The 12,697-nt window shown below is 35.4% G+C and overlaps 1 protein-coding gene across 2 annotated transcripts; it reads right to left on the bottom strand.

Annotated features, from left to right (window-relative positions):
- Positions 1-5,761: 5,761 nt before the first annotated feature.
- LOC114754201 (40S ribosomal protein S10-1-like) lies at positions 5,762-7,594 on the bottom strand. Of its 2 annotated transcripts, XR_003741132.1 has the most exons (6): positions 7,504-7,594; positions 7,350-7,398; positions 6,984-7,263; positions 6,723-6,849; positions 5,889-6,013; positions 5,762-5,855 (listed from the first exon to the last, which is right to left on the bottom strand). XR_003741132.1 is itself a non-coding variant. In XM_028942973.1 (5 exons), the coding sequence occupies exons 1-5, from the start codon at positions 7,504-7,506 to the stop codon at positions 5,939-5,941; spliced, it is 534 nt and encodes a 177-aa protein (XP_028798806.1). In that variant the 5' UTR covers positions 7,507-7,594; the 3' UTR covers positions 5,762-5,938. The 2 variants fall into 2 exon arrangements, 1 of the variants encoding a protein (XP_028798806.1); XM_028942973.1 differs by having other exon boundaries at positions 5,762-6,013.
- Between the last annotated feature and the right edge of the window lie 5,103 nt (positions 7,595-12,697).

The following is a 12,697-nucleotide window of genomic DNA, read 5'->3' as shown; positions in this document are numbered from 1 at the left end:
TTGGACCTGTTGACTTTAATTTCCCTCTCTGTTTTGACAAGTCTCAATGGCCATTTCTACATAATTTTTCATGTAGAATCCAAATATCAACTTGGTTTTATCAAAATTAAGCTCCTCCCTATTACAACAAGCTTGGCTAAATTATATGTGGTCTAGGGTTAGAATTTTCATTTTTGATTCCAATGCTTTCAAACTCTTTTTCAAGACATATTCCCACATAAAAACGCATTCTAAACTCATCAGAATCATCAAATTAAACTAAAATAACTTCTAACCCAATGAACCAAGCTTGGCCGAATTGTCATATAATTAGGAAACTTGGAATTTCTTCCAAAAATCAATCCAAATATCAACCAAGCAAGCTATTCCAAGCTCTAAATCATGGTTTCTATCCATCCCTAATCAATCATCAATATTTTGAAAATTGGATAGCATAATATCTTGGAATTTTGTCACCAAACTCTACTTGAAACAAGCTAGAAACATAGTCAAATTAAAGCTTTAACATACCTTGATTAATCCTTGATTTTTGCTTGATAATTTTTGGCTTAATCCTATGTGAAATTGGCTCTCCAAACTCAATATTGTTGCAGTAAAATCCCCGCCCTTTAAGTATCTAAAATAACCAAAATTAAAGGCTTGTGAGAGGGTATATATAGAATGAATTTTGTTCACCACTTGCCTCCTAGTGTCTAATGAGCCATGTCACTTAACTACCAAATAAAACCAAGCTAAATGCAATGTAGCAACACTAACCTAGATGTTGAACTCTTGAGGAACCTATGAATGTCTTAGTAATCTAGCACAAATATCAAATTGACCAAGTATAATGTGTGGAGTAATTATGCAACTAGTGACTGTATCAGAGACTGAAGTAAAACTAACTAAACCTTTTGTAATTTCTAGATTTAATGAGTGAAAATGAATGCAATATATGAATTATCCTTGAAGTTTAAGTCCACCAATCATCCTAATTCCTCTTTCACTTGAGTTCCTATTCCTTTATTAGACTCGGTTTGTGAAGACCTTCTCCAAACAATGAATTTAATAATCGAGAACCCTAACTCATCAAACTCATCTTAATGCCTAATATGAATTATGCTCTGCAAAAAGTATTCTACTCTCTTAATTAACAATGTTAGAAACCTAACCAGTCAATCAAGAAATTCAAATACTTAGGATGAAAGAATCCATATAACAGAAAGAAATACTAATTTAATCAATCAATTAAAGTGCATAATATGATTCAAATCTTAGTTTCAATATAAATCAACTGAATTACACCTTAGTATAATTACAAATCACAAATCTAAACCTTAGAAATTACAATATATGAATGTAAAGAGTGAAACTAATAATAAGGTAGAAAACCAAGATCAAATCATTGAAGTATGTGGATGAAGGGCGACTGGCAACGATGTAGAAAAGGAGAGGAAGAAGAACGAGGGTAGTAGCTTAAAACAAATGAAGGAGGTTATGAACGGAAACGAAGGAGAAGATAGAAGAGGGAAAACCTGTAGATTTAGGTGATTGAGGACTCCTTACTTGCAGATCTGGGGAGTAGTGAAGATAAGAGTGAATGTGGAGAGTCCAACAATCTTGAAGAATACCTACTTGACGAGAAAGAAGGCAAAGATGCATAATGGAAAGATGCATGATGTTGAACTTGGACGATCATGGTGAAGATGCGATGGAGAAAACAGAGAAGAGGAGAAACCATATATTTAGGAGGAAAGTGGAGCTGACAGCAAATAGGTTGTAATATATTAGGGCTTTAGGCTAATTCATGTCTATAATGATACAAAAAAATAAAAAAAAAATAGTCATGTCAAACCAAACTATCTAGTCCAAAGGGTGAGCCCAAAACTCGGTCTATCCTAAGTGACTAACCCAATCTGGTCCAGTCCAAATTTCTTTTAAATTGTTTTCTTCTAGGTTGGACTAGACTAGGTTTACCTGGACCGGGCTTTTTATGAACAGCCTTACCTTTTAAACCCTATTCTTTTTTTTTTTTGGATAAAGCTTTTAAACCCTATTCTTGCACCATGATGTTTTGCCATTTTAAAATCACCAACTATCATGCTATTCAACTTAAAACCATACTTTAACCATAACGTACAACATATGATAACCAAAGAGTTAAACATTCATGATTAACATAATACATAACATAATCCCAAAATATCATGACATAATAAAGGTCTCCAAGTTATGGTCATCTCTTTGCCTTCTCCTTTGGAGCTTTTGTCCCCTAAATGGTTAGGATTTAAGTACAATAAGGTAAGATTCCAAAGAATTCCAATAGCAAAGAACAACAATTATCGCATTAAAATGCAAGATCAATTCATGTTATATGCAAGCATTTAACTCATGCATTATCATGCCGTCAATATGTCATGGAAAGGGAGCACATAACACACCATTCAATAACGCAACTAAACACATTTGTCAAGGCATCAATGCAAGGAGTTAATCACATTTCAATATTTAAAACTCAACCACATCATGGCACATACATATAATACAAACAACCAAGACAAGTTAACACTGAAATTGGAAGTCCTTGCTATCTCTTTGAAGACTTGATGTCTTGATTTCTTCCTCTTGCTCTTGAGCTTTTCCTTACCAAATGTCAATGCTATTAATCAAACAACAATGGTATTCTAATCAATTTCAACAATTTCATTAACACTTTAACCTAAAACCCTAATCCCGTAACCTTTATTTTAGGGTTTTAACATCATCCTTTTTAACTTAACTTCCACATGATTTTTTTAATATTATTTTTTATGTAAAATCCAAATATAGACTTAGATTTATCAAAATCCAACTCCTTTCCCTACATCTAGGTTTGGCCGAATGATACCCTTGGAATCTAAATTTTTCATTTTCAATTTTAATGCTTCCAAACATATGTTCTTCACATATCCCTACACAATTTCACTTTTAAACTCATTAGAAGCATCAAATTAACAAAAATAAAACCTGAGCTTATGGAAACCGGTTGGCCCAAAATACCTCCAACTTCACAAGTTGGAATTCTTTCCAAAACAAGGTTTAAGCATCATAATCTAAGCATTCTCTACTTTCTAATACATAAATCAACCTTGAATCATTCATATCTCAACATAAATCAAAATAAACAGCACCAAACCCTAATATTTCATGCTCCAAACTCTATCAAAACCATATTTAAAACCATTAAACTATGAGGCATCGTAAATTAGAAAAGAAATCCAAACTCTTACCTTAGTTTAGCACTTGATTTGAGCTAGGATTTGCTTGATCTTCCTCTCCTCTTTCTTCTTCCTACTTTGGCCGAAAAAGCTCTCCCCTCCTTGCTTCTTGGTTTGGCCCAAAAATGGCCCAAGAAAGGAGGTGGTTCCATATTTATAAAGTGCCAAAAATTACTACATAGTAAGTTTCCATTTACCATTTATCTTTACCCTTTAACGCTTGTCAAGATCTTGCTCCATCTCCTTTCATGACCTTGCCACATTATCCTTCTTAGATGCCCCCCTATTCAATACCATAAGCCACCTCACATGTGCCACCTATTACACGTTTAGGAAATGCAACTTTTTTATTCAATAATTTCTTTTTTCAAGTTTATCATTCAACAAATTATATTATTCCATTTAGGTCATTCGCTCTCCATTTTGGCACCAACTCAACTACAAAAATGGGAAAAAAAATTTGTTCCACCAAGCTTATATTCATTATACTATACAATCTCACGGTATCAGTTAATTTTTTTCTTGGATCCTATTAAATCCACTACTTTCAAAACTTCATTTCTTTGCTTCAATAGCTTTCTTTTGATGAGGAGAGGTTTTTTAAATTTTCTCAGATTTTATTTTAACCTCTAACTTCTTTAATTAAATTTTCCCCTAAATCAGCCTTCTACCAATGAAAATTAAGCTTTAAATATTTTTAAAGCTACTCTCTTTGTTTCCAAGGGTCAAAAATAATTTTTAAATTCATAATAATCTCCCAAATAATTTTTCTAAATTTTTCATGAATTATTGAGGCCCCTATGTGTTTTAAATGATTCAATTTGACCAATTTTTCTTAATTAGCCAAAATTTCAAGAAAATACCAAAAAATCTAGAATAAACTATTTTTATACTGTTTTCATCTTACAGGTCTCAAATAGTGTTTTATACCCTTTATTCTATTTTCATATTTTTTGAAAATTTTTGGGAATTTCAGGTGTACTTTTCCACTCTGATTAATATTAACCGGATATTTTAGAAATGACAGTTCGATTTCTGATCTGGTTTCAGTTCAAAAGTTGTTCTGTCTATGTTCCTACGGCACTACCTGACCCTCGATCAATCCTAATTTTCTCAATTTTCAGGTTAAAATTAATAGGGTATGATACTGGGTAACCTTGACCAGGCTAACTGGGATAACTATTGGGTCACTTTTTGGAATCATCTGTTCGAAACTTTGGAATGCCAGGAATAAGTATCATCTGTTCGAAACTTTGGAATACATACTTTCGATACTGTTCACTGTTTGCACACTGGTTGATTAACCTTTCTTGTAGTCTCCTTTTGCTGATGCACATTTCTTAGTTCAATGGAATTTCCTTTACTCAGAAAAAAAAAGGAGAAGGGAAGGGAGATGAAATATGAACGCATCACGCGACCCATTAATGATTTGATTAATTCTATATATATAACAAGTAATGGCCACAAGGGGATTACTCTCCCTCTCCCTCATAGTGCCACCCACTTGCCCTTTTTTCTTTAAAAAAAAATATTTATGTTTAATTAATTGATTAATTTTCTATATAACCATATATACTTATATATTTTACTAATATTATGATTTGCAATTAAGTCATCAAAATTTAATTCTAATTAATTCTCAAATATAACTTATTCCTGAAAATTAAAAATCGAGAAGTCACACATGACATAGAAAAAAAAAAAAAAAACCTATGAAGTTTTAGAATTCATCTTCAGGTCAGTAGAATGGTTTGTCCTCCGACGATTGGAGTGAATAATACAATTAATGATAAGCATGTTTGGTAATTCACAATATTACATTTTGCCAAAAACATAAGTGTATTGCTTTCGACAACTGTATTGAGTGAACGGTGCCACCTTCCACGGTCCACCTTAAATACACTGTAAATATTTGAAATAATGGTTAAGACTAAGAAAAAAGCTAGGCGAGTGAAAAAATAATATTTAGCATAACTTTGAAGAAAGCTAATTTCCCCCAAAATAAATCACATTGAAATTGAACTTTTTCTCACTTCTAACATCTGGCTTTTGATCATATCATCTAATCAAGCTTATCAAAGTAATTTTTTTTTTACAAAAATTTATTCAAATATATATTATATCACACTAATTAACTTTTACTCCCACATTATTTTGTAAAAAGTTAAAATAAAAATCACTTTCAGTAACGTTACAAACGAATCCCAATTTTTTATTTCTTTTATTTTTCATTCATACAAAAAGAAATGGATTATGACACAGTTGCAGATGAGATGAGCATGAGGGAAAAGAGAGGGAAACAGAGGAGGGCGAAATGGGAGGGGGAGGAGAAGAGAGAGAGAGAGAGAGAGACTGAAATGCCCTACATAGGCTCTACAATTTTAGTATCCCACACACAGCGTATAATTAACCGCTACATCCTAACTGTCATTTAACTAACTATGCACACGTCAGATTTAGTTACTGTTCAGGTAAATTTGTAAAATGAACCTCAAAAAGTAACACTGGAAAAAGAATTGGAAATGGATAAGCAAAAAGAGAATTGAAAATATTCATTGCACAATATAGCTCATAAGAAAACAATAATGTCACGTCGCTCAAACAATATCCGGAGGTCTACTCTAAACTCCAAACTAAGTCACAATTTGTCTATATAACCAAATGACTAATAATTCCAAAAACTCTGGCACATATCAATATATTTAGGAAAGGTCTAAACTAGTTGGAGCTCCGAAACCCCCAGCACCACGTCCAAAACCAGATCTCCCACCAGAACCCTGCTCCATGGAACCAATATAAAATTAAACATGACAAAGCACAAATCATATTTGCTTAAATTCAAAGCAAAAGGTTGCTTCCCCCTTGGATCAACGCAGGGGTATAATCAGAGTTTAAGAGACAATAATTTATTAAAATAAGATCAAGTAACTTGAAATGGAACAATAACATAGGAGACAGCTTCCAGCATAGTAACGTTTTCATGAACTTGTAAACATAATTATGGAGATTAAGGACCCCATCAACAACATAGATGTCTATTGCTTCAAGATTATGGTCAATGGAGTTAAACTAAGACACAGCAATTAGAAGTCGGAATGTCACGATGGAAGCAAGAGTACGAAACAAAGGTTGTATTGCTTCATGAAACACAGCGTTTTCTCATCATAAATCAATTCCCACGGATGTAGTTACTGAAGCAAAACTATTTGCAACATAACAATCAAAATGTCGCAGAGAACCTAAATATGAATCAGGAATGCCACAAACTGCCAGCCTACACCAGCTATCGTAATTCAACAGTTATCAGTAACATATCTTCTAAATGTATGCACTATGCAGCAAGAAGCAACAACAACCTAACGATGAACTTAATTTCAACCGGAAAAAAAAAAAAAAAAAAAGCAACGCCGCAGTAAGCACAGATACGAAAGGAATACTGAATCTGGTGACTGTTGGGTAGGCAGCAAAAACGAAAACGAAAATTACCCCGAAAGAAGGTCTGTAATCGACAGGCGCTCCACCCTTGTCACCAAAGTCACCACCAGGTCCTCGGGGAACCCCACGGTATCCATCGCGGTCACCAAATCTCCGTTCTTCGAATCTGGGTGGACCTCTGTTCACAATCATATATGGTTACCAAGTTGCACTCAAATATAGAACCATAAAAGACATTAAAATAGATGAACACATACTATACAAGAATGAGAAGTATATTAGAATTGAATCAGTTAAGAAAGAGCAATTCACCTTGGCCGATCGCCAGTTGGGCCGCCAAAAGGTCTACCAACAGGCTTAGCTTGTTTCTTCAAAGTAGCAGGGACGATCTCAGAAGGGAGGTTGAGGTAGGTTCTGAGGAACTCGATGCCATCGTTGGTGAGATACCAGTAATAGTGCATCCAAGCGAAGGTCTCACGGACATGCTCCTTCGACTTAAAGCTCTGCATCAGCTTAATCACCTGTAGATTCGGCACATCAATCTCGGGGTGTTTCAGCAAATTGAAGTCCTTCTTCGCATAGCAAACTCCCTCTGCAAAGAAATTGCGGAATTTAAACACAAAGGGGAAATCAATGGGAGATTCAAACCAGAAGGAAAATAAAGGATAATGAAGGGACCTTTGAAGAGGTATTTGCAGATCTCTCGACGATTCTTCTCGGGAATGATCTAGAACAGTAATTCACAGAAAGCATAAATCAAATCCGCCAAATAAGAAAGACCACAAATAAGTGAGATTACTTTTCAGTGAACTGTTGAGATAGAACACAATACCATGGCTGTAGCAACGGAGGCGACAGTGAAGCACAGAGCTCGTGTGTGCGCGACACTAGAGACCGAAGATTACCCGGCTCTTGGTCGAGAGCTACAAAACCCTAAATCGATCACGTTTATATATGACTTGGAACTTGGAATTGGAACTGGATTCATTTACGTGGGTTCTAGCTGGGCCTTTTCGTCTATCAATAGGCTTTCAGTTTTCACTTTTTTATGCTGCGCTATATTATAAAAGAAGAATTTATAAATAAAAGTTTGTACCAAAAAAAATAGGGAAAATTCCAGAAAAAGCTCTTGGAATATACTAAATCCCAGATTGGGCCCTTAAATTTCGAAAATGACAGAATGGGTCATTGACTCAATCTGTCATTTGTGAAATTCAGGCGAATTGACATTTTTACCCCTGAGCAAAAGTGAGTAGTTATTCTCTAAACAAATCTAGGTAACGCTTATACTGTTCTAGTGATTACAAGATTCATTGTAGTTAATAATAAGGTACCTGACAATAATAAGATACCTGACTATGAAAAAATGAGTAGTTATTCTTTACACAAATCTAGGTAATGCTTATATTATTCTAGTGATTACAACATTAGTTGTAGTTAATAACAAGACACTTGACTATGAAAAAGTGAATAGTTATTCGCTATACGAATCTAGGTAACACCTAAACTCTTATAGTGATTCCTTGAATCATTGTAATGAATGAATAAATGAGGGCAAAATTGTCAATTCGCCTGAATTTCACAAATGACAGATTGGGTCAATAACCCATTCTGTCATTTTCGAAATTTAAGGGCCCAATCTGGCATTTCCCATATTCCAAGGACCTTTTTTGGGATTTTCCCTAATATTAGAGGGTGAGGTGGCATTGAAGCAACTCTATATCTATCAATACTTCTGTTCTTTCCCTACTACACTAAGGGCCTGTTTGGGATCCCAAATGTGCATCTCAACAAACAAAAGCTTTTTTTTGTTTGTTAAAAGTAATGTTTGGCATACCGTTTTTGTAATCTATCATAGTCAGATATCTTATTATTGTCAGGTACCTTATTATTAACTACAACGAATCTTGTAATCACTAGAACAGTATAAGCGTTACCTAGATTTGTTTAGAGAATAACTACTCACTTTTGCTCAGGGGTAAAAATGTCAATTCGCCTGAATTTCACAAATAACAGATTGGGTCAATGACCCATTCTGTCATTTTCGAAATTTAAGGGCCCAATCTGGGATTTGGTATATTCCAAGGGCTTTTTCTGAGATTTTCCCAAAAAAATATATAAAAAAAAAAGAATCCCATTTAAATTCACCCAAAATATCTAAATTTAGATTTAGGCTTACATTTTTAACAAATTTTTAATTAGATCATAAGAATTAATTAGAAATTTTTAAATGTTGTTAAATAACCAGAATGTCATTCTTTAATTAAAAAGAAAAATTGATAATTTTACTTCTTTCAAATAAGGGAAAAAGACAGAAAAATAGCATGTTAACTTAGGAATGACCAGAGCGTCCGCTCAACTTGCAAAATCTCATTTTGGTCATATGAGACCAAATTGGCATTATCTTATTAAATGAAAAGACCAAACTGCCCCTCATTTATTTATTGTTTTTAAAATACCAAAGGCTCCTACTGGTCGGCCGGTCGCCGGAGCGACAATTGGTCACCGGAACTCCAGCAATCAGAAATAATTTTTTTGAAAATTTTTACAACTTCAGTATAACGGTTAACAACTTTTGTAACGCTATTAACAACTTCAGTATAGTAATTAACCATTATACTGAAGTTGTTAACCATGATATTTGTGAGGATGGTATGGAAACAATTGAAACACTTGTTTTTATGTCCCTGTGCTAGACATTGTTGGTTTAGATCTCCTCTATCTTTAAGATTTGAAGAATCTGGTTCGAGTAGTTTTAGAAGATGGATTGAGAATTGGTTAATGTAGAAAGAGGACCTAATGAGGAGGGACTAAAGGTGTTTGTAGGGATTTGTTAGGGAATTTGTGAGGCACATTGTAAGTTTGTGTTTGAGAAGGTAGAGGTTAATACTTGTAGTTGTGTGATGAATGCTTTGAGGCTAGTACGAGATTTTGGTGAAGCAATAGCTAAGAAGAATATGATGAGAGTGAAGGGAATTGAAAGACGACGCGCAGCGGAAATCAACTTAAAATTTTAAAACTTTCAATCCCTTGCCCGGATCTACCGATCGCGTTTAAGTCAGGTAGTAAGAAGCATTACCTTCGGTGTTCGATTTCCTGGTGACTCGATGATTCGGCCGTTCAGGATGCTTCTGCTCGCCTCCTTTGTCGTTCGAAGTCGACAACTCCGGTCGGCTTCCTCTACCGATATCCACACAAGTAGCCCTCAACCTCGAACGGCGTGCTAGCGTCTATGTCCGTCTAGGGTTTTGAAAATCCGTCCTCTCTCCTCACTTTTTGGCCGTCCCTTATCTCCTTAGTGCTTTCACTCTCACTCTTGAAACCCTAGCTCCCTAATATCGAATATATAGGATGCTATAGGTATTATGAGTGATATTTTAATTTCGAAATTAATCCCAAATTAATTTCGAAATTAATACAATATCAAATATTGCATAATTAGATAAGAGAACAATTAAATAAATACGGTTTATATTAAATCCGTCTCACAGATTTAATTCACCTATTTATCTAATTCAAAAATAAAGATATGACGGAATTAATTTACATAGATCTAATTTATCCTTATAAATTAAATCTAACAATTAATATCTCTTATATTTATATATAATATATATATACGAATATATATATATACACGTCCACCCTATTTATTCATTGAATCTGGACATATCCTAGATTCAATGAATCTGGACATCATAACTCGTGTTGGGCTATTTTGTATGCGACCCTGTAGGCCCATATGAAGTTGGTAGTGGGCCATTAACTATAATGACTCACAAGTCGTAAGCGGTCTCTAGCAAGACATCACGACTACCCAAAACATATGAGGATCATTGAACGATGCAACCTTTCATACAACCATATCGCGTCCCTTTTGTCACACGACATTTTGGTCATGGACGAGGCATGGAGAACATCATCCTCTTATTCATGACCGTTACTTTCTCGATCCCTGAGTAGTCTGAGTATAGAAATGGAACTACCTTTCCATTATAGTATGGCCATACATTTCTCAGACTCACTCATCGAGGGGCCCAGTAATGTCTCTCTACGAATGTGAGGGACAAATTCCATCTTGACCATTCACATTCCTCCGCATGAAAAACCACTAAGCCTGAACATAGTCTTTATGATCACTCGGTCAAAAGTGACTTTTGACTAGGTCAAAGCTAAGCGTCTCTCATGTAGGAATCCATGATGATCTCAGGTCAAAGGGCACAGTGACATGGTTTGTATATGAGAGAAGCTTATGACTTAACCCATGCAGCTCTCTTATAGCGGGTCGGTCCAACACCTTGTACTCTTACATGTGCCTATGACTTTAATTTATATCTCTATATATCTTTAAAGTCATACTGGTCTTATTTCATCTTTGCTCCCACATAGATGACCGACCAGGGACATTTAGGATAAACCATGAGTTATCCAAGGATAGTCATCACAGTAAACATGTAAATAATATGATAACGTAATTAATAAATTCATAAATGAACAATGTTCAAAACATAATGATTGGCCCCTAGGGCACAATTTCCAACAGAGAGTTGCTATAGAGCCTATTGAGAGAAACTGTACATGGGAAAGGCCAGTAAGTGGAGAAATAAAAATAAATATAGATGCTTCATTTTGCCATGATAACAAAAGGGCAGCAATTGGGATTGTGGCAAGGGATGAGGATGGTTTGTTCATTGGGGCTTTAGGGAAGGAGGTAGGTAGATGCTAATTATGCTTTCATGGAAGAATGTTTGGCTTTGATTGAAGCATTCTTATGTGCTGAGTTTCTTCATGATGATTGTGCTGCAGTGGAAATTAATTGTCAAGAATTGTTTTACAAATTGAAGAAAATGGATAGTAAGGGCTATGAATGGGATAGTGTTGATTTATTGAAGCGATGTATCGTGTTGAGAGGTTCTTTGAGGAATTGGTGTATGTCCTTGATAGCTAGATCAAGGGATGAAGCTGCAGATCACATGGTAGCTTGTGTTGTGGGAGGTATGGTACCAAATGGATGGCTGAGTAAGCTGTAAAAACCCTCTACCTCAAGACATTTTAACTCATCATAAAACCTCTACTATGGTAGAAAAGGAGAGCTGTTAAAACGAGCTACCATAGTAGAAGGAAAATTTCACATTTTTAGAAATTGACTTTCAAGCTCGGGACAACCCGTAAGACATTGCATGCAACTAAAATAATCTATTCATATCCACTAGGCCTCCGAGCCTCCGGCCCGGGTAACACATACATCAAGATCAGCCCATCTAAATAGTTTTCAACCATATAATCCAGAGTTCATCAAACACTAGCAATGACCTTCGGCCAACCAAAATAAGGAGATACATTCTCTCCAGTTTACAACAAGGCCGGGTAATCAAATATATCAAAAAGCAGTCCTAAATGTGGCAATATATACTAGTCATACATATACAAATGCTAGAGGCCTAAAGCTAACCGAGCTCAAGCCTCTGCGTCTCTTCCCGATGGCCCACACCTGGAACCTTCACCTAAAAACATTGTAAACCACGGGGTGAGACAAAGTCCCAGTAACCAACCTTTCCAATACTAGGTACTACTAAATAGGTGCTCGTGAGGTGTCAAGTGGGGCAGTTCACAAATAATATAAAACGATAGCCACAACAATTCATGTAAGTGTAATGATGCAATCCCATCGACCAAATCCCTCACTTTGGGAGATTTTTAGGAGCCGAAGCCGGCCTATCCCTCACGATGGGGGACATAAGGAGCCATAAAAGGCCTATCCCTCACTCTAGGGGACATAGGGAGCCAAAAGGCCTATCCCTCACTATGGAGGACGTACTAAGCCAACCATCATGCATTAATGGAGGCCTTACCACGTGGTAGTAACAGACAAAACTCTCACCAATTCCCAATTAATGCATCATGCTCAAATCATAATCAAAGAGTAATAATCATTTCCCAATTAACCTCATTCAGTGGCATATCTTTCACAATTCCAAAATTCATTCATCATTAGTCAAAACCCCATAAGACGGTTTTCCTTTTTA

This window comes from Neltuma alba, unplaced genomic scaffold, assembly GCF_004799145.2.
Source record: "Neltuma alba isolate B1F8T4 unplaced genomic scaffold, ASM479914v2 tig00010103_pilon, whole genome shotgun sequence".
Classification (NCBI taxonomy): domain Eukaryota; kingdom Viridiplantae; phylum Streptophyta; class Magnoliopsida; order Fabales; family Fabaceae; genus Neltuma; species Neltuma alba.
Note: the sequence above shows the minus strand (reverse complement) of the source record. Positions and strands in the feature narration are given on the sequence as shown.

What these genes read in the sequence shown, in the direction of transcription:
- LOC114754201 (XM_028942973.1), bottom strand. An exon ending in CTGCAAATACCTCTTCAAAG is followed by an intron (nt 7,264 to 7,349) that starts GTCCCTTCATTA and finishes ATTTCTTTGCAG; the next exon opens with AGGGAGTTTGCTATGCGAAG. An exon ending in CCAACTGGCGATCGGCCAAG is followed by an intron (nt 6,850 to 6,983) that starts GTGAATTGCTCT and finishes GATTGTGAACAG; the next exon opens with AGGTCCACCCAGATTCGAAG.